Here is a 26,684-nt window from a genome sequence, read left to right as displayed (position 1 = left end):
GGCACCACTCAAGGAGGAATTAAAATTCATTGAGTCTTGGTTTTTCTAAGTGAAAACTTCTCATGCGAGGTCCGGCTTTTCTAGATGGGGGGTGATTTGTTGAGATCTGCGCGATGCAAGACTCGGCAGTGTGATGTCCCATAGCGCAGCTGGTTATTATTGTTGTGCATCTAATTGACATTCACATGGGTTCCCTTGCAATGTTATTGTTTTCAAACCCCCACCTATTCCGCCTTCGATGGTGTTAACTTGTAAGGTAGGGGTTGTTTGTCCCCCCCACTTTCCCTTCAAATTTGTGATCAGAAAAGCGCTAACTCTTACAATAAAAGAGATGCAGCTCATCCTTCTTAAAGACGCCGACGGTGGCAACACTCGTGTCAACTATATCAACAAATACTAGAAATCATCAGGTTTCCCCGCCTGTTATTATTATTGTTTTGTATATTTTGCGCATATAACATGACATAAAAGATGGGGGTTTCAAAGCCGTGTCCATACTGCCCCGCATCCCAGTGCAACTCTGGCGATGACCCCCTCACTTATGCTTACGCCAGGTTATGCGCGTGTACGCTGCTGCCCATGCGATTGCAGCTGCACGTATGTGTGTGTGTCTGAATATATATATAATTTTCCATGATGTTGAGAAATCGTTTGAAAAGGGCAACTGTGACAGGGCTGATGGAATAGTCGAGAGAATTGAGTTTCAATCTATATATCAATTCAACCCAAAAGTAGCTGGGTCATATACTCGGATCAAGTTTTCACTCCTGTTGGCAGTACCCGGGACTGCTATATTTTTTTGGTTTTTGCGGAGCACATCAAACAATGAGTGTGTGTAATAGAAATGGAAACATGCCAAAGCAGGATACTCAGTTGAGAGATAGCAATTGAAATAATTAAATTTAAGGTGAGTTGGTGCTCATCACATTTATGATTTCAACTGGATCTCTTACTGATCTCTTCCGAAGCATAAATTCCTTAAAAATTGTTGCCGAATTATTAAAACGTATTACTATGGAATGGGAACAATAGGTTTTATCTCTTTCCCTCAAGTGTAAGCTCCGAAACAATCTCATTTCCTCTTGATACATTGTTCTAAAGTGAAGATTGTAAAGTTAACTTAAAGTGAGAAATAATTGAGGCCATAAGCATGATGTAGAAATTTGGCGAATAAAACCATAAACTTTCCATTCTTTCAGCATGAAGCTTCTTGACAGCTAACTACAATGACACTTGCACACACGAGGTCTGTTAAAAAGTATCGTGAATTTTGAATTTCCGCAAGTTACATACCAATGATTTTCAATTTTTTTTGTAGCGTTATGTTGGTACTTATGTCTCTCAATTTATGCCGAAAAGTTCGGCCATTTTGAATATTCTGTTAATTGTGGACAGCTGTTTTGCTTCGACGCGTTTTGGCTTTTCTTCGATTTTTGCCTGTTCCAAAAAATGGATCAAAGAATCTGTATCAAATTTTGTGCAAAAAACGAAATCAAATGTGCGGATGCATTCCGAATGTTGACAGTGGCATATGGAGAAGCTACCTTGGACTGAAGCTACATTTATCGGTGGTACTAAATGTTCTCAGTTGGCCGAGAAGATGTGAAGGACGAAGAGCGTACCGGACGTCCGAGCAAGTCGACAACAGACAAAAAAATTGATGAAGTGAAGAAAATGGTATTGGCCATCGGATCGAATCAACGTTGCTGAGAGAAGTGGCTGAGGACACAAACATATCGATTAGCTCGTGCCATTTGATTTTTGCCAATGATTTGGCATGACACGGGTCACCGTAAAATTCGTACCAAAATTGCTCAATTGCGACCAAAAACAGCCACGCATTAACATTGCTAATGACCATCCGCGATGACCAAAATTTGCTTCAGAAGGTCATAACTGGTGACGAATCATGGGCTTATTGTTATGACGTGGAAACTAAAGCTCAATCATCCCAACGGAAGCTGTCGCATGAGCCAAGACTGAAGAAAGTGCACCAAGTTCGGTCAAATGTGAAAGTTTTGCTTACAGTTTTCTTCTATTGAAGGGGCGTGGTTCATCATGAGTTCTTGCCACAGAGTATAACGGTTATTAAGGAATATCATCTGCAAGTGATGTGCAATTTGCACAAAGCAATCCGCCACAAATGCCTGGATTTGTAGAAGAACAAAAATTGGCTTTTGCACCATGACAATGCCCCTGCTCACACATCGTTATTTGTGTGTGAGTTTTAGGCCAAAAAAGGACACACTTATGATGCTGCAGCCACCGTATTCCCCAGATCTGGTCCCCAGTCACTTTTTCTTGTTCCTGAAACTAAAGAGGCCCATGAAAGGACGATGCCACCCTACGATTGACGAGATAAAAACTGCATCAAAGGAGGAGCTGGGCAAGATCACAAAAAAATTTTAGAATTGCTTCGAGGATCGCAAAAAACATTGGCGCAAGTATATAATATAAAATGGGGATTACTTTGAAGGGGACAAAATAGATATTCATGAATAAATGAATAATTTTTGAAAAATACAAAAGTTGGGGTACTTTTTGAACAGACCTTCTATCTGCTAACCTTATAAAACTGTCCAAGACAATTTTTGTGATATGCTAGCAATTCCAAGAGACTATTTGAAGGGTATTTATTTTGCATTTTTCCACTGACATCTTAGTTGTGTTTCTGAACTCCAGGGTCATACCTTGGGAATTAAAGACTTGTTCATTCAATGAAAGAAAGTTGTAGGGATTACAAAGTGTGTCCGGAAAGTAATGCAATTTTTTTTGTCCTGGTACTTAAAACAGAGCATTCAAATTGATTAGGTCAGGTGGGGAGGGCTCTCTCAGCTTCGAAGCGATGCCTTCGCCAGTCTGCTTGGCGCATTTGGGATGTCAGGATTGCTGTCTCTGTGTACCCCTGTTTAATGCCTGTGTCCCAAAATTCGATGGAATCGTCACTCAAGGAAAGTTACACAATAAAAGTTTTGTTCGAAACTGAACAAATCTCTTGTGGAGACCAATAAATTGATTGTACAAGTTTATGGCAAAAGTGCTTTATCATAGCATTTAAGGATGGCCGGCAAGAGGTGACCAACAGATCCCGCCCTGGATGATCGTCAAACAGCACGACCAGTGACAATTTGGCCCGTGTGTGAGATCGGTTAAATTCCGACTGTCAGTTGAGTGCCTGAATGATTGAAAAAACTCAAAATTCCCAAGACAATTGTAAGCGAACTGATGACCGATAAATTGGACATGAGGAAGCTGGGAAGACTGACTGAAAATGTATCGTCCGAGTTAGAAAGGAGATCACCAGTGCCCAGAAGCTCCACCATGACAATGCCACACCGCCATGCGCATCCATGATTACCAGGCAAAGCACAACTTGTCAATGCTATCCCAACCCCCCTCCAGTCCGCGCATGGCTCTGGCTGACTTCTTTCTCTTCCTGAGGATCAAGACCGTCTCTTTTCAGGATGGTTCTTGACTTGAAAGGAATCCATTTTGGGTTGATTGAAGCCATCCAACCTGCGGTGATGAGGGCCCTTGCCGAGGTCCCCATTGAAGTCTTCCAGGAAGCGCACTGCTCATGACAGAGTTGCTGGAAAAAGTGTGTGTATGCCCAAGGGAATTACTTCAAAGAATATCAAACTTTTGTAACAATATCTGCATTCAATACTTTCCGGAAACACCTTGTATTTTAAATTCCTTGTGTGGGGAACAGTCAAAACCAATCAACATAGCATCAAAACTCTGGTTAGCCCTTACATTTATGAATGTCCTTTTTATTGTATTAAAGAAACCTTGATTCCTTTGAAACTGGAGTCTCAATGTGCATCAATATCGTACCAGGAAAAGGTTATTTATTAAGGAGGACTTTGGCTGAGAGATTTTTTCCCATCAGTGTTAGTTTCCATCATAAACAGGGAAAGGTGGTCGACCATATATAATGGCTATAGAACAATAGGCTTGTTTTCGCAAACAGCGTAAGTGCGATCATGTATAAGAGGATGAAGATCAGGGTAAATGACTTCTTATGAGTTGATCACTTTGGTTTGAGGAAGGGGAGAGGCACACATAATGCCATGGCAGATTGGTAGGAACATGTCTCAGACGATTCAGGTGCAAGTGGTAGATGGACAGAGGAGGCAGTGTTGGAAGGAGACCGAAAGAAGGAGAAGGGGTTGTCCATTATTGACATACTTTCCAGCATGTATACATGGAGGAAATGATTAAAGAGGCATAATGGGGAGAAATGGAGATGGGACTGAAAGTTGGTGGACAATCGATAAAATCAATTAAGTTTGCTGATGACCAGGATCTAGTTGGTCAGTCAGCAAAGGGGTTGCAAGCACTGCTGTGTGAATTGGGTGCAGTAGAGGTGGGATGAGAATCGGTGTAGATGGAAAAAAGTTTGGTGGTTTCTTAAGAATGAGAAAAGCTAAGTTAAACGGTTAAATTGGAGTTCATAAACTGGAACTGGTGGAACAGTTTACATATCTCGGGAGTATTTTGGCCCAAAATGGTCAAAGTGTGTGGTAGGGACGTAAAGAGAAGAGTTACATTGGGCTTGCGAGAAGCTTTCCCATGGAGGAGGGAATTGATGACTTGAGACATTAAGTAAGGATGTTGAGAAAAGGCTTGTTAAAACTTTGATGTGGAGTGTATTTTTGTATGATCTAGAGACCTGGTTTTATGTTTACTTATGGAAGTGTCGCATTTGAATTCACATGATTTATTCATTTTCCCTTTCAGTTTTGGGAGATGGACACCCAATGATGCTGATGACCAACTCAGTGGACGAATTGGGAATGTCATCCGAAGTGGTCGAAGGGAATGGATCCTCCTCCTCCCACGGTGTGTCTCTCCACTTCTCTTGAATCCTCAAATTTTAATGCAGTTTTTGAATCGATCCTAGATTGCTTGCCCTGAAACTTTTGTTATCATTTTAAAACATCTGTGTGACTGGCCTAGTTGGTGCATACTTGAACCAATCGGGTCACCCCGCCAACGAGAGGCAGGGGAGTGCTGCCATGACCCACAGTTTAAACTCAACGCGGTCCTGTGCATTGTATTTTGATTGAAAACAATAACAGAGTCCACTTCTTGATAATATACTTTGTTATCATTCCGTGGAAATTCCATGAGCGAGCATAGCTGTGGATAACACGAAGAATTGACTACAATTGACAGGCTGATGCCACTTTGGCAAAACAATGATGAGGGTGTTAGTTGCCATTACTCGCACGTAAGGTGCTGACCTTGGGAATTGACATTAGTCTTCTGTGCTATAGAGTTGGCTGGAGAAATTTCATCGATTTCCCTGTGGACGTTTGAAAACTTGAGTGTTAAGCTCCTCTGAAAATGCGATCATAAGGAAATATGATGATCTTACTTTTCAATAACATGGTTGATTTGTCATGGAAGGGCACACAAAGGTGCGCTCTCTCGTCAATTTTTCTCAATGAATTTCTTCGAAGATCCTTGATAAGAACTGTCCAAGAAATAACCTAATGAGGAGAGGACGAAGTGAATGGAGATGATGAAGGTAATGGGGGAGAGAAGAAAGGTTAAAGAAAGGTGATGAGAGGAATGGGAAGAACAGGAGAAGGGAAGAATTCAGATGAGAACATGGGGAAGAACGTGAGACAGGAAAAAGAAGGATGAAACATAAGAAAACACGTTACTAAATTGAGACAACGGGGTTTTGGCAACATAACACGCCAAGTGAAAATGATAGATGCCTGGGAACAACTGAATTTTTGAGAGTTTGGACCTTGCCTAAAATGCTTCCTAATTGGTCCATGCAAAACCCCAATGCTAGCTTTTCCACTCTCGGCAGTTAATTTGGTTCGGCCTCTTAAGTCACCAGGTTATTTTAAAATGATGATGATGACAAGAAATCTCTTACAGTGCCCATGACTTGAACAATGCCCAAGAATTAGTTTTTAAAATTGTGTTTACTATCTAATGTTTACAGATCTTGTTAGCTGAGTTTTAGATTTGAAAAATGTGGTACCGTTTCACCTGGAGGGTTTAGTTTCCAATTACTTCAGTATATTTGGGTAATATTTTCTTAGTGAACAGATTCCATTGAGCAGAAGCTGGAATTTAACTGTAGGTAAAACTAACATCTCAAAGTTTATTGTCTTTTTTGAGGGATCTGTTGGGACTTCAAGTTGGTGAGCTCAATGTATGAATCAGTCGAGAAAGCGAAGATCTAACTCTACCGGGATTTATATTCCGTGTTGGTCCATATTTCTGGGGCGACAGTTTTGCTGGCGTTACAGTTGGCATCTTCAGGTCAGTAGTCGGTGATGGCAACGCCAGTGAAACTTTTCTCCCCGAAATATGGACCAACATGGAAAGTAAATCCCAGAAGACTTAGATCTTCAATATCTACACTCCATGGAAACCTTCACAAGAAGTCTTAGAAATTATTTTATTCAATTTTAATGGATAGACTAAGCCAAAAAAAATGTTTTTATTTACCACTGTGAATGTCATGAAATTGGTCTTGTTTTGACACTTTGAATTGCAATTAGGATAGCAGGATTGGTAGTTGTTTTCCCTCAGAGTTTCAACTCAATTTATTGGCAATATCCCAACTCTTGGTGTTTATGCCGTGAGGTTTGACTTGCTCTTCATAGTTCCTGAATCAAGGAATTCTCACTTCAGTATTTGTTTGCCAGTTATTATTTTGTGTTCATAAATTACGTACCAAATTACATTTATGGCTGGCCTATGACTGCATATTCTTTTTAAGTCAGCTATTTGACGACGGGCTTTGGAGCTAGAGTGAACATCGATGCATTAATTTCTGATTCCAGGACTTTCTTCTTTGTTTGAAGTTGTTTTTCTCCAAAAGTGAAATGAGGTGTGCTTCCTTGCTTTTTTTTAATTTTTAAATTATATTCCTCTGAATATCAGCCCTGCAAATATGTTTAACAGTCTCCCAAGGTTGTTTCCCTGTCACGTCATGAGAGGACGCTCAGTGCATGCAAATGTTGATATTTTGTGTTTTTCATTCCAGATTTAAGAAATTCCTACATTGTAATGGGGTTGCCCAGTGGACTAGAAGAAGAAGTTGCTGTGATTACTGAATCTAGTTTTGTGCATTCTACAGGTAATGGATCGCCTCGTTGTGATTTCATCTCGGTATAATTGTTCACTCGCATTAATTAGGAATGCTGCTATGGTGGTGCTCAATGAGAGTGGTTCTGTTTTCAAAGGAACAATCTGAATATTTTGTACGGGTATTCTAGGTGATCTCTGTGAATCACTGTGAGGCCTCTTGCCAGTAACAAATGGCCTCACAGTTGTTCTACTGTCTCATCTCATGACTGCGCACTTCATTCCCCCAGGAGGGTCTCACTGACCCACAGAAATTTCTTTCTACATTTTTATCATGTTTTCCCCAGCTTTCAGTACGAGCTCTTAAAGTTTTTGTCTATATTATGTGTAATGGTACACTAAAATTAGTTTTTGCTGAAATATCAGAATTGTTAATGGGAATTAAAGTTAAAAATGATAATCGAGAGATAATGATTACCAACTAATATAATGTTAGTTGGTAATCTGCCAGCATAGGTAACCTAAACTGTGCAAAATGTTTTTCCTAGGGGAAGTTGTCAGGTTTCCAAAGTTTCTTTTTATTATAGTATTTCCACACACCATAAGAATTACTGTGATTTTTCATGTCATAATTTTGGAAAAATATTTGAATCAGGCAGAATAGGATCGAATTTGATTTGACGTTAACACATAATTCAAAGATAATTGAATTTTTTCATTGAAAAATTAACATGTAAATCAACGTTTCTTCCGAATAGAATCCCAGGAATTTGTCATCAGTGCTGCTAAATCATTTCCAAAGTTTGTTTTCACTTTCCTCATACACAATGTCTTCTTCACTTCCATCTAGTGCATATTAAAAAAGACACATTGCCTGATGGTCTTGCTTTTAACTTTCCGCCAGGACTTTTCAAACCAATCACAAACCCTTGAAATCAATGACTGTTTCATTCTTCCTATCAGTGTGACGTCATGAGCTGGTGCCTTATAACCATATTAAATTGGCAATGTTTTTACCATTGTACTGGGTGCGGTGCTAATATCTGGACCAATTTCAATTTGAATTTCCCGCCACATCGTAGTTCCACTGTAGGTCAAAATTTGCATTCTAGAAAGCTATAGGCATCTAGTAAACAGTCATAACATCAAAAATGGCCGAGATGTTACGTACAAGTATGGAGTACAATCGAAGAGCTGCTATTATCAAGAGTGTTTGCGCTGGACGTTATATTTCGAAATAGTTCGATTCTTCTGGTACTCCAGATCAACTGTATTTTATGAAATTGTGGCTAAGTATAATGCTGCAGATAAGTCTGGGGAGGGTTTTGCTAACCCGGCGAGGATATCTCATTCAAGGAAGCACGTGTTTGTCTGGACTTAGGGCCGCACCATGTACATCTGGTACATATGTACACACCATTCATGAGTCTCTCCCCCATGACGTCCCTGAAAAATTGTTGATACTACCTTGATCAAAAAGTTCCCGGAATAACCACCGTGTGGCGCTCCCATCGTTCCGATTTGAGTTCTGTTTTTTTTGTTAAATTGGTACATCTGTTGTTGATATTCCCTTTAAATCTTAGTGTCATAGTTTGACATTTGCAAAAGTTACGTAGCCAAGAGTACATCTATCTCTGTGTGTGTTGGCGATTTTTTACAATTTCAGAAATGGATTTAAATTTGCAACAACGAACTTGTATTAAATTTTGCGTAAAAAACGGATTTAGTGGCGCACGGACATTGGAAATGTTGGAAAAGTGTTTCGGCAACGATTCTCTAAAAAAAACGGTCGTTTACCAGTGGCACGAGCGGTTCAGAAGTGGTCGTGAGTCAATCGAAGATGATGAACGCAGTGGCAGACCATCGACATCGAAAGTCGGTGAAAAAATTGATAAAGTAAAAGAAATGTTGGTCAATAACCGCAAATTAACCATCAGAGAAATAGCGGAGGACTTGAACATTGCCTATGGATCCGCCCAAGACATTGTGGTTAATGATTTGGGTTTCCGTCGTGTAGCAGCAAAAAGACCTCAATTTCATGCAAAAAAGAGACCGTGTTGACGTCGCAAAAGACATGATTTGCGAGGCTGAATCCGATCCCACATTCATCAAAAGGGTCATTACTGGAGACGAGACGTGGGTTTATGAGTACGACACGCAATCCAGACATCAGGCAAGTGAATGGCGTTCACCAAATGAGCCGAGACCTAAAAAAACACGTCGTTTTCAGTCAAAAAAGAAGGCAATGCTGACGGTTTTCATGGATTACAACGGTGTAGTGCATCATGAATTTTTGCCAGAAGGCCAGACAGTAAACAAAGAGTATTATTTGGGCGTTATGAGACGTTTGCGTGAAGCAATTCGCCGAAAGAGACCAGAAATGTGGGCAGAAAACTCGTGGATTTTGCACCATGATAACGCACCGTCGCACAGTGCTATCATTATTCGTAATTTTTTGACGAAAAATGCAACAAATACCATCCAACAGCCACCGAATTCACCTGATTTGGCTCCCTGTGACTTCTTTCTGTTCAATCGAGTTAAAAAACCATTACGGGGAACGCGTTTTAGCAGCCGAGAGGAAGTAATGGAAAAATCGCAGGAAGCACTGATGGACATACCGAAAACCGACCGTAACTTTTGCAAATGTCAAGTTATGACACTAAGATTTAAAGGGAATATCAACAACAGATGTACCAATTTAACAAAAAAAACAGAACTCAAATCGGAACGATGGGAGCGCCACACGGTGGTTATTCCGGGAACTTTTTGATCAAGGTAGTATATGTGCATGTTGCTAATTTTCTCAGTTCAATTAAAATAATTTTTGTTGTTACAGTAATACCATTCTTCTTGCAAATTATTCTCCAGTTCTTCACATGTGTTCCTCAAGCTTTAGAAATTTAAGAGCGAGTGAACACAAAGTTTGTTTTACTTAATCTTTACTTTACTCTGAGTTTATGAGGAGATAGGTGATGTACAGGCAGAGGGGTGACATCTGAGGGGATTTATTTGTGAATTTTTTTTAGGAAGTCCTTCAAAGGAATATCCAAACTTATAATAAAGGCAACCATATTCTATGCCTAATGTCGGCAAAAGATACTTATTTTTCTGGCGAATGGCTTTTCATATGATACCCTTTTAATACCCACAAGATTCAGGCTGTTTTTCAAGCACATTTGATGCCACAAAAGTGTATCAAATGGAGATACGGTAGTTAAAATAATGGCTGACCTTATTTATATATCCTTTTTATTTTAATGTCAGTTAATATTGCTTTAAAAAAGGTTGAAAGAAATAAAAACAAATTTTAATCAAGCAAACACTGGAAATTCTAATGAAATAAGGACAATTTGCACTTTTCCACAGTTTATTTAACGTACGACGCGTACCTGATGATGACTATGTGAGTTGAAACGCGTCGTACATTAAATAAACTGTGGAAAAGTGCAAATTGTCCTTATTTCATTATGATGAACTTCCACGACCTCAAGCCTGAATCTGTTGAACTGGAAATTCTGCTAGATACGAGGGTAATCCCCGAAGTACCCGACCCAACAAAGAAAACACAAATATTTTGAAAAAAAAATGTATTTATTTTTCAACGTAATCTCCTTTCAACTCCATACACTGTTCCCAGCAATGTTCAATAAGTTCGAGACCCTATTCATAATAAGAAATATCTTGCTCCTCAAAATAGCCATTAACTGCCGACATCACTTCTTTACAGTTGGAAAATCTTTGACCACCGAGCCGTTTTTTCAAGTTTGCGAAGAGAAAATAATAATTCGAGGTGGCTAAACATGGCGAATAGGGTGCATGAGGTAGCATTTTAAGCTTTAAATCATGAATTTTGGCGATTGCAATAACGGATTTGTGAGCTGGTGCATTGTCTTGATGAAACAACACTTTCTTCTCAGCTTGATGTCTTCCCTCAAACGTTGCAATAAGTTTGCATGATACTTGTCATTGATATTTTTTCCTTTTTCAAGATAAATAATGAAATTCATCCCACGCGCATCCCAAAAAACCGGCGCCATGACCTTGCCTGCAGATGAAACGGTCTTCGCCTTCTTTGGAAACCCTCCCGAACACATTGTTTAGATTGATCTTTTTTCGCGGGTGTGAAGTAATGTACCCATATTTCATCCATAGCTGTGAAATGGCGCTAAAATTCTGAATTGTTGCTATGAAACTTTGCTAAACACTCAATTGAAACATCTTCGTAACACTGGTTTTGCTCGAGTGTGAGCAAACGCGGCACCCATATTATACGGAGCTTTCTGAAGTCCAAATTTTCAGTTAATATGCAATATGCCGCAATTTATGAAATGTTTACTATGAAAGTGCGCTAGCTCGCGCACTTTCAGTGGACGATCATCCAGTATCTCTTTGTGGATTTTCTTCCCCGTTTCTGGAGTCGTCACCTCATTTGGTCGACCAATGCAATGCTCGTCTTGACAGCTCGTAAGGCCTCGTTTAAACTCTGCTACCCAATATTTTCCTGTTGTAAACGAAGGAGCAAACTCACCCAGAGTAGAATCCAGTTCAGCTTTTATATGGGTTGGGCTGAGGTTTTTCAAATGAAAGTATTATATCATATAACGATGACCAATTTTCTCCATTTTCACAAATTCACTGAAAACCTTCACTATTGATGGCTGACAAACAAATACTAAACAATGTGGCATCTTCAAACTTCAAACATATGCTTTGTAGATTGCGTAATTTCTAATACAGTGATATGTTTAAATACTACTATCATCCCCAGATCTGGCCGAGTACTTCTGGGACCATCCTCGTAGAACAGCATAGAAAACTTATGGTGGGTGGGAAACCTGAGGTCTTGCTTTTAATGTTCAGAATTTGGCCTCTTTTACATATACAGTAAAACCAGTTGTTTGCACTCTTCTCGGGATTCCAGGAAAAGAAGTGATAAATATAGGAAAATACAAATAGCGGGAATAGGAGAATTTTCACAATTGAAAATGTTCTATTTTCTCCTCATCTTTCCATTGCCAAACAGGTACAATATAAATCCTAACAAGCAATTGAGTCACACTTAATGCAAGAGCATCTGAGCCTCCTCTCAATATGACTAGTGCCAACATTTTTCGAAGAAAATAATTTTTTTTTGATCCAGAGTATTTTTGATGTGATGAAGCAAGTTTCAATGCATTCAATTATTCGGGAGTGCACTCTGTTATATCTGTTGCGTGCAGGCAGTGCAAATGATCCCAGTTTCCATGGGCCAGTTCTTGTGTTTTCCACCCTTCTGTTCTTGTTTGGTTCAGAAGTCATTTCCATTCCTCATAATTTCAACTTGTGTGCGATGTGAGTAGTCTCCTTATTTTATGCATCCCTGTTGCAATGCATAAATTATGCAGCTAACCATTAGTCATCCAATGTATTCATTACATTGCACAAATGTTTTCCTGGCTGACTGAGGTTAAGTCCAAGTAGTTCACATTTCTGTTACCAGTGGTGCTCTGAACTGCTTCACCATATTCAAAATCTCCCTCTCTCGTACTTTTCAGGAGTACACATATGAAACAAAGTCAAAAACTTTTCATAAATGCTGATGTGCATGTGTAGCTGTTTTAGAATGTGAATTTTTTTTAATATCCAGCTCATAGTGATGCGAATAGCTTGAATGCTGAAAATGAAATCATATAAATAAGGAGTACGGCATGAATAGGAAATCATATGGGACATATTCCAAGAAACTGCGGGAGATGCCCCGGCAGTAACTTTTAACGGAGTCATCCGCTAATATGCATTTCAATGCAACAATTTTAGTGCGTAAAAGTCATTTCCCTTGGCTTGGATTTGAAACTCGGAAATTTGCCTGTGACATTGTACATAGGATATTTTGTCACAACATCTTGTTACTTTAAAGCCCCCAAAATTTCAGTGTCTTAAGAGGATACCTCGATAGCTTAACTGACTAAAGGATTCAACCGAACATATAGGGATCCGTATCAAATTCCGGTTAAGGCGAATGATTTTTACATTCTGAAATTCTTGCAAATCCATATGAGGCATGATGAAAATGTTATGAATAATGGGAAAATTGAAATTCCGATGATGCAAATTCGAGTTTTGACCATCTTTATTGCACCTGATTATATAAACAAATTGGCATTGTGTCTATTACTTAAGTTTTCATGGGCTTGGGCGATATATTTTTGATAAAACTTTAAAATACACTCAAAATATTTTCCCCCCAAATCTCAATTTTATTTACTCCTCAAGTGAAAGTATTTTTTCTATCAACCTTGAAATTCCTATCTATAATGGAAATTGTTATGCTACCTCTGTACATTTAAGAAATTGCTCTATTTATTGTGGTGAAATACATACCGTATTTGATGACCTATAAAACTACCTTTTTTCAAAAATTATGGTTAAAAATAACACTCTCATCTGATATGTGAAGGTTCGCACTCCTGGGCTTAACATTCAATACCAAATGTTATTTTTATGCCATTTGGTCGGTACTACCTATTTTGGCTCTATTATATTTATATTATTATATTTACTTATGTAAAGAGGCATGGGAAGAACTGGAGATAGGAATCACTCGTGAAGAAGGGAAAAATTTTCCCAGTTTGTTTTTTTCCATGAAACAAATTTTTTTAATGAAATTAATACTGCCAATAGGTTTGGCAGGGAACTCCTAAAATCACTCAGGTTTGCTGATGACCAAGCTTTGGTTTGTCAGTCAGCCAAGGGGTTGCAAGCATTGCTGAGTGAATTGGAAATTCAGTGCGACAGGTATTGGATGAGAATCAATATCAATAAAACAAAGGTTATGCGATTTGCCGGAAAGAGGAAGGCTCAGCTTAACATTAAAATTGGAGGGAAAAAACTAGAGCAGGTAGAACAGTTTATGTATATAGGCAGTGTTTTGGACCATAATGGTCAAAGTAGTAGGGACGTAAGGAGAAGAATTGCGCTAGGCAAAGAGGCATGGGAAGAACTGGAGATAGGAATTAGAGTTGGCAGGGAATTCCTAAAATCACTTAGGAATCACTAAATCCATTGACAGGGATGTTGAGTAAGGATATTAAGAAAAGACTCATAAAAACTTTGATATGGAGCGTAGCTATGTACGGTGCGGAAACGTGGTCATTGAAGCAGGAGGATAGATGTAGATTGGAGGCTTTTGAAATGTGGGCGTGGAGAAAAATGGAGAAGGTGAAATGGACAGAGAAGAAAACAAATGAGGAAGTACTTTGTATGGTGGGCGAAGAGAGGGGATTGATGGGAGAAATCCTATGGAGGGAGGAAAAGTGGATGAAAGGGGGCATTGATCAGTAGTGGGATGTTGAAAACTGTAATAGAGGGGAGAATGTTAGGCAAACGTGGAAAGGGCAGGAACAGGATAGGGATGTTGGACGGGATGAAGGAAGTACTCATAGATGAAGAGGGACCTGATGTAGACTAGGTTGCTGGATTGTGTTTTGTTAGGAGTCACAAAATATTTATTTGGTAGTTGTGTCCATCCAAAAACCTAAACTAACCAATAGATTACCTTAACCTTTTGCACTCGGATGTCGAGTGTGACTCTGCACGGTTAGCAACAGCAGCGGCTCGTATGTCGAGCATGCTTGCATCACTCGAAAAGGAGTTTCACCACCAGGAGAATTGGGTTTTTTGTCTAATTTTTCCAATGACTTTTCTTGCAATCATCTGCATGAAAGGACAAGTAAAGTAAAGCTTAATTAATAGCATGGCTGGTTTTATAAATGAATATTATCGACCCACAATATCGTTGTCGACATAAATGCTGTCTCCAAGGATGCCACCACCTACGCAGATGTTTTTTGTTATCTATTTACTCTGTCGTAAGTTCTTTTTCATTTGCATTGTTCGCCCTTCATTACTTGGAAGTCAGCTAAATGTAAAGCAATACCTTTGAGAGATGATCTGTGTCTTAAAAAAGATCGCCAGAATGTAAACTTACCTCAGTCAGCTGTTCTATAGTTCATTGCTTTCTAGTTTGGACTCTTTCATTTCCTTTTCTCCCTAGTGCCCCCTGTTTCATCAAACGTTCAAAATGGAGGCAGGAAAAGTGGATGAAAGGGGGTTTGACCAGCAGTGGGATGTTGAAGACTGAGCAAACAAGGAAAGGGAAGGTACCGGATAGGGATGTTAGATGGGATGAAGGGAGGAAAGAAGTACTCAGAGATGAAGAGGGACTTGTTGTAGAGTGGGAAGTTGGCTATTGTTTTGTTAGGAGAGACAAAGTATATATTTGTTGGTTGTATCCATCCAAAACCTACCTTAACTGGTAGATTACTTAATAATAATAATTATTATTTTTATTTATACCAATATTTATATTTATGCTAAATGAAATCGTAAATCAAAATAATTCCTTAGGGTATGACCGTTGATGATAAAATGCTTTGCACGTCTCCATTTTCAGTCACTCCCTTGAATGAGTTGCTGTCAACACGACCAAACGGAGAAGTCGGTAGTGAATTGCCTCAGGTCCTTGAAAACCAGGTAAATGAACTTTTGTTGTGCCATCTACTTAGATCAAGTCTTTCAGTTTGTAGAATTTTATTATCTAAACTGTTTTTATGTGGTAAACCCTCGCAAAGCATGTTGGTTGTGCATCTTGAATAAAAAGAGGTTTCAGGCGTGATGTGGTGAAATATCAAGATCAATTAAAAATTGACAATTTTCCACAAATTCAAATTTAATGGGACCGGTTTCAATGTAACTACATCCATTGTCAGGTAACAGGCTTTAATCATGATTCCAGTGTACATTTATACTGAAAAGCAAGCAAGGGTAGGATGGTGTAAAAGAGGGAGGGCCGTAGAGAAAGCGAACCATCACATATTTAATTGGGTTGTAAAAATTGGTTTCCAAGAAACTGTGAGATTTTCTGTGACCTCTTCATTGAGGTTAGGAGAGTATGGATGGACTGGATAAATTATTTCCAATCAATAGTTTGAGAATTACTAATATTATTCAAAAATTTGGAGAAAATAGGCAAAAGGGTCCTATTTTAAAAGGTAAGAACATCAACATACTTACAAGGGTTGGCTGAACACTATTGCACACATGCTTGCAGACCACAGACAAAATGACCTACAGAAGCACTCCTGGTGGCATGTGGAGGTAACATTCCCCCTCAACGCCCATGCTCACGTCTGAGGTCGTTTCATTCATCCAATGTATTTCGAGAAGTGGTGTTGGATTTTTTAACTGGTGAAAAAGTGACTCCTCATCCGTGAGATTCATCGTAGTTAAAAGGCTGTTTATGATGACGATGCTGTTGATAGGTCTACTGTAAATCAATGGGTAGTAAAATTTCGTGGTTGCAAGCCTGGAAATTGCCATAATTGTTGATGAAACACGCAGCGGACATCCGATCACTGCCACAGACGATAAACATCGCAAACTCGTCAAAGATTTGATTCAAAATGAAATAACCAGCAAATCACTCGAAAGCATATCACAAACGATGATGGAATACCCAAAATGTTAAAGGCAGCCTGGCTCCAATAATCTTGCAACATGACAACGCTCGTCCACACACCTCGGGCGCAACTGGAGAGGCTCGGCGAAACATGAAATCCCAACCGATTCCACACCCTCCTTAATTCCCCCGATCTTTTTCCTATAGCTCAAGAGACACCTCAAAGGGTAATCATTACACCTCGGACGATGAGGTGAAGGCAGCCGTCAAGTCAAGTGGGTTCGAAAAAAAATTGGAAGAGTTTTTCAGTGACAGAATTAAAAAAACTTGTTGCACGTTGGGAGAAATGTGCTAGCCTTAATTGGTGACTATGTCGAAAAATAAATGAATGGTTTTGAAACTTAAGAATTGTATTTTAGTGTACTTTTTGCCCGATCTTGATATTTGTTTTTGTTTGCGCTCTCCCTAGTTGCAATGAAGTCATAGTAAAATATACTTTTTCCAACATTTTTATTGACATAGGATCAGTGTTGATAAAGGTAACAGTTTAGTAGTGTATAGTTGGATGTGAAAATGTATGTATAATATTGTAGACCTTATGGTAGTGTTCACACAAGGTTCATGGTTAGACTAATGTACACCCAAGGCATTTAAGTAAAATCAAGATCATTGAAATAATGTGAAATTTATTTTTAAATTTCAATTTCTCCCAAACTTAAAGGCAGGTGGATTTGCTATGCGAATCGGGAATGCAATATGGGAATTTATGACAGAAACAATGTTCCATTTATTGGTGAGATCTGTTTATTTTTGGCATGGGCCATAGCACACGAAGTCTCCCGCTAAAACCAAAACTATGAGATTGAGTTAACTTTGTGGAAACCATTGACCTGTGAAGAGGTTGTGTAATAGTCTTAAGGAAAAATATGTAATTGGATAATTAACGTTTGAAAGAAAAATGTGAAGAAAAGTACGACGTATTGTTGGAGAAAATTAGGATTAATTTGTGAATGGGCAGCCATATAACTAGTGGCAACCCTGTGATAATTATTAGCAAACTCCAATGTAAATTCGAATGTACTCTTTTTAGATTTTTGATCAAGGTAGAATGAGTCATGTTTTATTAAAAAAATGTGTCTCTCTGACATTTTCGGCCATGCTCTCCCTCGGGAGACTATCATCTTTCGCTCATTTCCTTCTGAAGGACCTGTCCAGCTTTGGCATTGGAGATAAGGGAGAAGCTCTCGTCTCCGGTGGTGGTTTTGTGGACCAGGAAGGCTCTGCGAGGACCAGGTACACTTTGACCGATGTGGTGAGGGAGAGGGAGGTGAGGAGGAAGCAGAACCATCTGGGGGAAGAGCCAGGCTGCATGGTGGGCGCGGTTGGGTCTCTCGGAGAAGAAGAGGACAACAACTGCCAGTTGGAATCTGCGAGGGACTCCATTATGGGAGCTGGGTCCTCAAGCATTCTCGGTGTGCCCTCCAAGGACATAGTGCTGCCTCAGGAGTCATCCCCCTGCCTTCTGCTGCAGGTACGTCCCGATTGAAGGGTGCCCCGCACAAATTGCTTCCTGAAGTGTACAGTGACTTCCCAATGTCCGAATCCCAATCAGGACCGGCCACGTCAAGTCAAAGAGCACGGGGCTGTATTGGGTCGAGGTGGACCAAATTATGACTAATGATTAGAGGGGCCAGCCTGAGGTCTCATTAAGGCAAGAATTTTGTGTGGTAATGCAGTACATTTGTAACTCGGTTGGCATACTGTTATATTATTTGGCTGCCTACTGGTCGGCCCAGGTTCAAATCTGAATTCCTCTGGACATGCCTAACTTCAACCAAGTAGTAGTTGTAGTTATTAGGGAAGGCGACCGGCAGCTTAGGTCATTTGCGCCATTAGGGATGGACTGGAGAGGGATGAAGGGTGGGAGGAAACTTGGCTTCAGCATTAGATTATTCTTAACAAAAGGTACCATGGGGTCCGCAGTTTAACGTCCCATCCGACGGACGTTGCACTCACTCAAAGTTCTCTCCACAAAGCACCTCAAGTAGGGATCGAGATACATCTGAAAAATATTTGTTGTCTCCAGGATTTGAGTTTAGGCCCTCTGGTTGGGAAATCAGTACGTTAGCAACTGCGCAATCTCGATTCCCCATGTCAACCAACCACCTGTGTCAACTGCTATCTTCTTGGAATAAAATTTTTTGAACATTTCTCCGTTTTGAAATCTGGAGAATTAGAGAAAAGTGCCTAATTCTCTTTGTTTTTGGGTCACATTTTTTGAGCATTGGCGTCTCGTCAATGTTTAAGATTCTTGTTCTCGCAAACACTGCAGCAGGACAGTTTGGAATTGCTTAATTTTTTTTGGTTAAGTTTGCATCCTTGCTATCATGTCCCTTGACATGCATGTTGATGTTAAAAAACCATTCAGATCAATTGAAAACTTTATGTATTACACAGAAATAATTTATTACGGTACGAATAGTTTCATTGCATGTTGTGCCATTCCATGGTACTGTTGTGTCATAATGGATTGTCTTTGTGGAATCAGCAAAGTTTTTGGTTGAATTGAAGATGAGATTTTGCAAAGTTGTGCCTGCAACAACCATTGATTGTTGATTGTCTTTTATGTTTGGCCTCAGGATGACCTACCGGAAACTCTCTTTCGAGTCAGCGGTTCGATGGACGGCACAGTTCACAGAGAGGGTGTGATCAGTGTTGGAGATGTTGACGGCTTGGATGTTTCCGTCAGCGGTGTTGGAGGACAGAACACCAGTCAGTTGGATCCCCATCAGGTGTTGGTGCCTGGTGTTCTGAGTGCCGCGGGTTTCCAAGTCTTGCTCCTTAGCCCCCCTTCCATGGATTCTCCGAGGAACCACGACTTCCCCCCTGAGTCGACCATAAACTTGAGGGACCTTGAGTAAAAGGGAGGGGGGGGCAGCGGTGTGACCCTGGAAGTAATCCCATGAGGAACTTCTTTGGGGGTTCAATTGTCCATTTTTCCTGTAGACGGAATGAATGTTTGTCGGGAAGCTTATTGCTATTTTTTTTAAATCACTGCCATCATCATAAAAAATTGTCAATGTCTTATGTTGCAAGATGTGCTATTCATTGATCAAAGAAATGAATTAATTTGCTTGGTCAATGTGATATCATGTGGTTGGAGAAAATACGCAGTTCATTGGTGGATGGAAATTTTGAAAAAAGAGTGGTTATTTTTTGAAAAAAAAATTTAAAGATGGAGCTTTGACAGTGAATAGTGGGTCAATTAATTATTGTTCAATATTGGTCAATTTTATGTTAATTTCTGGCAATATGTGTATTTTTGTCATTCAGATTGGTCAAGATTTCGCTGGGATTTTGATATTATTTCTCAGCATCCATTCTCAGTAATTGTAACAAGGCCAGAAGAGGGAAAACTGATCGCAGTTAATTGTTTTTCTGGAATGACTTGAGATGACGCTTATTAACCTCCATAGATGTGTGGGTTTCATGCCCTGTGTGCCCACCATTTTGGCATTAAACCCAGCAAACTATGCATGCCAATGTCTGCCTGGAAAAATTCCAATCACGTTATTGTGTTACCCAAGTGAACTTATGGGAATTCTGCGTGTGAATATTTCAGTGGAAGCACTTTTGTGGCTGAATTATCACCGATCGCAACCTCCTTTGATTCTCTCTACAGTTGCATACTTCCCTCATCCATCTTTGTGATTCGATCGTGCCATTTCTCCCCGAGATTTTTTACGTGACGACTGTGCTATGGTGGTAGTTCAACACCCCTTTATATATGTATGCACAGCTTGGTCCCAGAGGCTGAAGTGGACCCGACCTGCCTGCTCACCCATGGTTGTGAGTTTCAACAGTAATTTTACTGTATATGGCTGCGTAGTAATTTTACTGCTTGCCTCACTACATGCCGCTCTGATGTTGTCTTGAAATATGCACTGGAGTCACGGAAAATGTTTTTCCCTTCCTCCAGCAAAGAAAAACTAATTTGTTAAATACCATCTACAAAAAATTCTAGCTTGGAAAAATTTTTTCGTTCCATGTTATCGTGTAGCCTCCGCAGTTTCTGGCTAATGAGAGCAAAAATATTTGCAAGCCTTTTATTTGCAAATTTTCTCTTACGACGTGCTCATCGAAGCAATATTATGTTTTTTAAGTGATGACAGATGTCTGCTTTTGCCAAATTTGATAAGTTTTTCTTAAGTTTACTGCGACCCAGGTGGTATTCATTTTAAAATTGTCTTGAAAATGATGAAAATGGAATGGTGTTTGCATCATCCGGAATCATGAATAGATTCCCTTACACACGTATTCGGGTATGATTCGGTGAAGTTCATCAGCTGATCCTGTTTCAGAGTCCCGTGGCGTTCTTCAGAAATGTGCACTTGTGATGTGTTGAGGTTCAGTGTGGAATCAGCAAACTGTAATTCATGGATACTATTGTGTTTTCATTGTGTTTCTAAGGGAGGGAATATCTGGGCGATGCAGCAGTGTACAATTTCATCCCCTTCTTCAATAATATTGTGTGTTGTTGTAAAATGGATGAGAAAAATCATGTTTCTAATCAAACTGCTAAATTTTGTGCTACTGCTTGAGTTGGTTCAGTCATGAAAGGTTTTGTTTTGATTCATATTGGATGGCTAATGTGCTGTTTCTAAAAATCGGTATATAGCCACAAAAATTCCCAGGATATTTTTTGATTGTCAGAGTATCCTGGTTATTTCTATGTATTCAGGACAGAAATTCGTCTTATTTAGTTTTGTATCATTGTCGGAGTTTTTCTTTCCAACTGGGAAAGAAAAGGATAAAATTATCCACCAAGTGCGTAGATTCTTGTTTTAATCTCCCATTGCTCACCAGTGGGTACACTTCATTTCCTTTGCGTAACCAGCGAGTGATTTCATGCACTTCATGAACGCATTCAGTGTACACTGAATTATTTGGCTGGATTTCTTTTTAATAGCAATCCTTTTTTTAGCGTTTCACGGATGCAACATTCCTGATTTATTCCTGAAGTGTCTTACCCTGGTCTTGTGGTAGATCTTTTATTGAAATGTTACAAAAATTCATTGCTCTCCTAATTGCTAATCTAATCGTTTATTTTGATGACAAAAGGATTCGTTAAGTCCATTCTGATTTACCGTTTAATGGTTTCGTGCTAATGCTGCTCCTTGAGATGACCACTCTAATCTGTTTAATGAATTGCTTGTCATTATTCTAATTTACTCATTCCCGAGTGGAGTGCTATGTCCTCTTGTGAGGTTTCACTGAAACGGAGTACATCACTGAAGGTGACTTAAAAGAACACTCGGAGATTTTGCTTGATGAATGCTCCTGAACTAACTTGAACAAGTAATGCTGTGATTTATTTTTTGATTTAGTCATTCACAGTATTCTTGTTACGCTATATTTGGTGCCTCTTTGAATTGTGTTGGATGTCAAAATGGCATGGTAATTACATAAAATTTATTGTATATTCTACGTGTTGCAGGTTGAGAAACTTGGATACATTTTGCTCATTCAGGCACTTCACAGAAGGCTGTAGCATGTATAAGTGGATGTTTTTCTCACAGTTTATTTTCATGATATTCATTTAGTAACCATGTATTTTTGTATATTTGGGAAGTTTACCCATGGGTCTAATTTGTCACCGCAGAAGTTGATGCAATGCCAGTTGAAGCGTAAAACCTTTGTACTTTACAAGTAGTAGAGGTAACAAAGTTGATTCCATCTGCCATGGGTAGGTTCTGCTAACTGGTGTTCATGAGGGTGAACCCTCCTTGCTTCTAAGCTTCCAGTTGACCTGATTTGCGTTGCTCTTCCATTATTGAATCACGAAATTGATGATTGGTGGGGGGTGTACATGCCATCGTCAGGAACTTAACTTTTTTCCCACGTTCAGGCATCCACACACATCTGTGCGTTACTCGCTCATTTTCACCAATGGCATGTCATGTATTTTGTGACATTTCTTGACAATTTTTTCACGATGTTATCAATTGCTGTCAAATATACATTGGATGATTATTAGAGGTTAGTTGACCACTGCTGTACAAAATGTAAATATGTATTTTTGTTGTGATTTGAAAAGAATTGTTGAATATTCATGGATTTTTATTGAAGTATTATTAATAATTATGAGACTAGTACTTAATTAATGATGTCAGGACAGGCTGATGCTTGTCCTGTAAAATTTTACTATGGTGCAAGATCCTGATTGTTTGAAAGTGTACTTTTCCCATTGGTTGATGGGTTTGTTCCCTGCTGGACATCGGTCTATAGTTGCAGTGCCTGTGTTTGAGCTGAGCTGCAGGAGGTTGTTACCAGTCAATTTCCTTCCAGCTAGTGCCCCATTTCATAATAGTTTGTGTTAATTGGGTTTAGATGTATGTTATCAAGATTAAGGATATTTTATTTACTAAGAGTAAGTAGTGGTTTTGTGTGATTTAATCCCAGAATCATCAAAATCCAAGGAAATGGCACGACAAAGTTCGTAAAAGTTTTTTTAAAGATACATATAAATTAAATAGTATGTGAAATAGTTTGCAATGTCAGGTCTAATAATTATGGTTTGAAATAAAGCTGTAGGACTAATTAGATTGGGCATTACTCCATCGGAAGCAATTTGCTTGGCCTAAATGACAGATGCACCATTATAAAAATCTTCCAGATCCGTGCCCACCTTCACGTTTAAATTCTACAAAATTTGCACCCGAGTAATTGACTTTTCAATAAAGGTCAATGTAAATATTAATCTTTGAATTCCAACTTGGGCAATGGAAGTGATAACTAAAAGTGTGTATTCTTGGGGCAAAATTGCAGGCCAAATTCTTTGAAAATGTTCTGGGCTGATTACCTATCCATGACTTCTGTGAGTAATACATACTGCAAATCAACATTTGGAAAAATATCTGGCTTCCAATTGACTTCTGGAATACAAAAATTTGGTTATGGATCCAAATAACTTTTCCTCAGGTGTAATTTTTTCTTAAACATCATAGCCAAAAATAAATTCCAAACAGAAAATACCATTTTCCACGAACTATAAGGTACAATGTGTTTCACTGACTTGCGGTATCATATAGTACAAGTTTGGTTCACATACAGCAGTTGACTAAATAACCTTAGGACAGAGTAGAGGTCGCTCTTGAGCTAATCGCAATTCGAAGGCACTCGGCAGACCCCAAAACATTACTTTGTAACAAGTAATTATATGCTCATCCTTCCCCCTCCTTTCTGAGGAAATGACCGTGAGGGAAAACCATTGGAACTGTTCAAAGAACCCATTCGCCCCTACTCATATAACCTGACTGACCTCACCTAATACCATGTCATAACCAAGGCAACACTTCCCTTGGCCCTTACCCAAAACACCCTGACCCCCACCTTAAACTTTCCACCTTCCCTCTTACATAGCTACACTCTGTCCCAAGGTTGTATATTCAACTGCTACATGTGAACGAAATTAGTACCGAATGATGCCGCAAGACGGTGAAATGCATCGTATTTTAAAACAAAGTCTGCGGAAAATTACAAACTCGTTAAATTTGGACGTCCAACAATTCGATGAAGTGAATCCTGAAAGTGTGAAGTGTATAGGATTTCTGTTACTAATTTGGTATCTTAGCTGATAATGCTAATTGGGAATTCCTGTTCCTTTAGTCATGAGATCAGTTTTTGGCCATCATGTTATCGCAGGCCAGGGCTAAACTGTAACTCTCAAGAACTGGGCATGTAATGAGAGTGGCTCACAATTTGAAGAGGAATGACCCACAACAAGGGGATACCCAGTTAGATTCCAAACATATCGGGAACAAGGATGGCATGTTTATCGGGAAAAGTCGTGAATGGGAATCTACAATGTGAGTGCATACCCCATTGTTTACTTCAACCTCCTTGTACCCATGAAATGCACTCCTCTCAATGTGCAAAACTCAAGTCTGTCAATGCACTCTGTGATACTGTATAAAAATATGGCTAGAAGTGAAAGAACAATTTTTCCATGGGTTGTCACCGGAGAAAATACCGTATTTTCCCATCGATAGCGCTCGCGTTATCTATACAAAAATGTTCAGATGATCGAAGAAAATGACGACGCGCGTTCTGTAATGAAAACTGAAAAAAGCCAAACATTTACGGATATATGTACACAAATAATTTAAAGAAGAATCTCGTAAAAATAAATTAGTCTGGAAGCAGCTTCCCATTTTATAGAGATCTGCTACTGTAACAGTTATTTCATAAATCTATGAGAAAAAGAAGAAACATAATTTCTATACTTCATTTAATCTAATACGTAGTACTTCTTTATTCTAATGCATAGTACTTCACGTGTACGTAGAGTACGTCGTATTATATACTAGTACGTATAAATATATGATAGATCAATGAAATCCAGCAAAGTCGTCACCTGAATCACATTTTAATGAATTAAGGGCATTTATTTTCTCTTCAGACACATAACTGAGTTCACTCTCCGAAGTTCTAACACTTGCATTGAAATATTGCCTGGAGCTTTTTCAAATCCATTAGTGACGCAAGTCACTCCGACACCCTTCCAACTTTCCAGGATCCACCGGCTTATTTTCCATAATCCTTCCCGATTCTGTGTAGTATTTCATACTGGACATCATCTACATTTCCCAACTAGAAAGTAACTTCGATTTAAAAGATTTATTAATGGTTAAATCCTGGCAGCCTCGCGATTTCCTGTTTCTTTCGGGAAATTGACGACTTCTAGCTTAAACATCGCTGTGTTCGATTTACTTCTCCATGGGTAATTTTCTTGATAAAATTGCATATTACAAAAGCTTAACTCAATTTAGGTTTGAAACGATCACCATGTAGGCGGCACTTCCATAGAACTTGGAGGGTGTCTAGAACAGCTGATCGCCATTACTAACAAAGTAAAATAAAGCAAACAAAAAAAGAAAATTCTATTTCATTCATGCTCTTATTTTATTTGCTAAAAGTTACTCTATGTAGAATATAAAAGGGCACACAAACCTATGTCTCGTGTCGACTTACTAATCATAGCGATAAAGCAATTAGGCGGCATATTGTGTTGGCTTGTAAATATTGATTATTTTTTGATCCTTTTGTTCTTTGGAATTTATTTCAATCACCTGCATGTGTATAGTGTGTATATGTATATCCATAAACACAGTAATCAACCCGAAGGTCTATTTAGTAAGTGATGGTAGAGTTCACCCAATACTAAGCCTTATACGGCGTGTGAAATTCACACATCAGGGTAGGGGGGCCAGTTCCTTTCCCTGAGCCGGTTATGGTTTCCCAGGAAGACCTGGTACCTGAAAATCACTTTAGCTTGGGTGGAGCTGCAGGTGCCCTGAGTGCCTTGCCCGGGAATCGAACACACACACACACACACACACACACACACATATATATATATATATTTTTTTTTAAGGTAATCTACCGGTTAAGGTAGGTTTTTCGATGGACACAACTACCAAACAAATATTTTGTGACTACTAACAAAACACAACCCTAAATTCTACTCTACACTCTTTCAAAATCTATGAAACAGGCAAATACCTCCTGGTTGTGTTCTATATTCCTCTTGATTAATAATCTCATTACTGCAATGGCATCACACGTACTTCTCCCCTTCCTAAACCCAAACTGATCATCCCCTGAGTAATCATTTGCCTCACTCTCTATCCTTTTGTTTATGATCCTGAGAACAACTTTAGCTGGGTGGGATATCAAACTTATCGTCCTGTAGTCCTCACATGATATAGCCTTTACCTTTTTCGGAAAAGGAACTAACACGGATCTCCTAAAGTCTCCCAGCCAGATTCCTTCCTCATCAATACTACGGATCAGCCCATATAGCCTCTTCCTCCCATATTTCCCTAAACATTTCAAGAGTTCCACGGGAATGTTATCTACCCCCACGGCCTTATTTAGTTTCATCTCCCTTAATGGCCTTTCTATCTCATGGTCTAGTATGCCTGGACCTAAGCTGTCTTCCTCTACGTCATTTTCTTTTTCAATGTCTAACTTTGTTGGTCTGAGTTCTTTACTATACAGTTCTTCTATATATTCCTTCCATCTCCCTTGGATCTTATCTGCCTTATCTCTAACTGTTAGCATAGATCTCCCTTTCTTACTTCCCGATAATGATTTAACTTTGCTGTACAGCGCACCGATT

The 26,684-nt window shown here is 39.2% G+C and overlaps 1 protein-coding gene across 2 annotated transcripts in view; it reads left to right on the top strand.

Annotated features, from left to right (window-relative positions):
* The window catches only part of LOC139687228 (uncharacterized), a 42,653-nt gene extending 20,047 nt beyond the window's left edge, over window positions 1-22,606 (top strand). For both annotated transcript variants that reach the window (XM_071584354.1, XM_071584353.1), the window contains 5 exons: window positions 4,744-4,845; window positions 7,022-7,114; window positions 15,497-15,576; window positions 17,706-18,032; window positions 19,141-22,606. In XM_071584354.1, the coding sequence (XP_071440455.1) occupies window positions 4,744-4,845; window positions 7,022-7,114; window positions 15,497-15,576; window positions 17,706-18,032; window positions 19,141-19,422 (884 nt within the window). In that variant the 3' untranslated portion in view covers window positions 19,423-22,606. The remainder of the gene's footprint in view (window positions 1-4,743; window positions 4,846-7,021; window positions 7,115-15,496; window positions 15,577-17,705; window positions 18,033-19,140) is intronic.
* Window positions 22,607-26,684: the final 4,078 nt, after the last annotated feature.

The sequence above is a fragment of the Hetaerina americana genome, unplaced genomic scaffold, assembly GCF_022747635.1.
Source record: "Hetaerina americana unplaced genomic scaffold, ioHetAmer1.1.p SCAF_18, whole genome shotgun sequence".
Classification (NCBI taxonomy): domain Eukaryota; kingdom Metazoa; phylum Arthropoda; class Insecta; order Odonata; family Calopterygidae; genus Hetaerina; species Hetaerina americana.
This window is presented reverse-complemented; position numbering and strand designations above follow the sequence as displayed.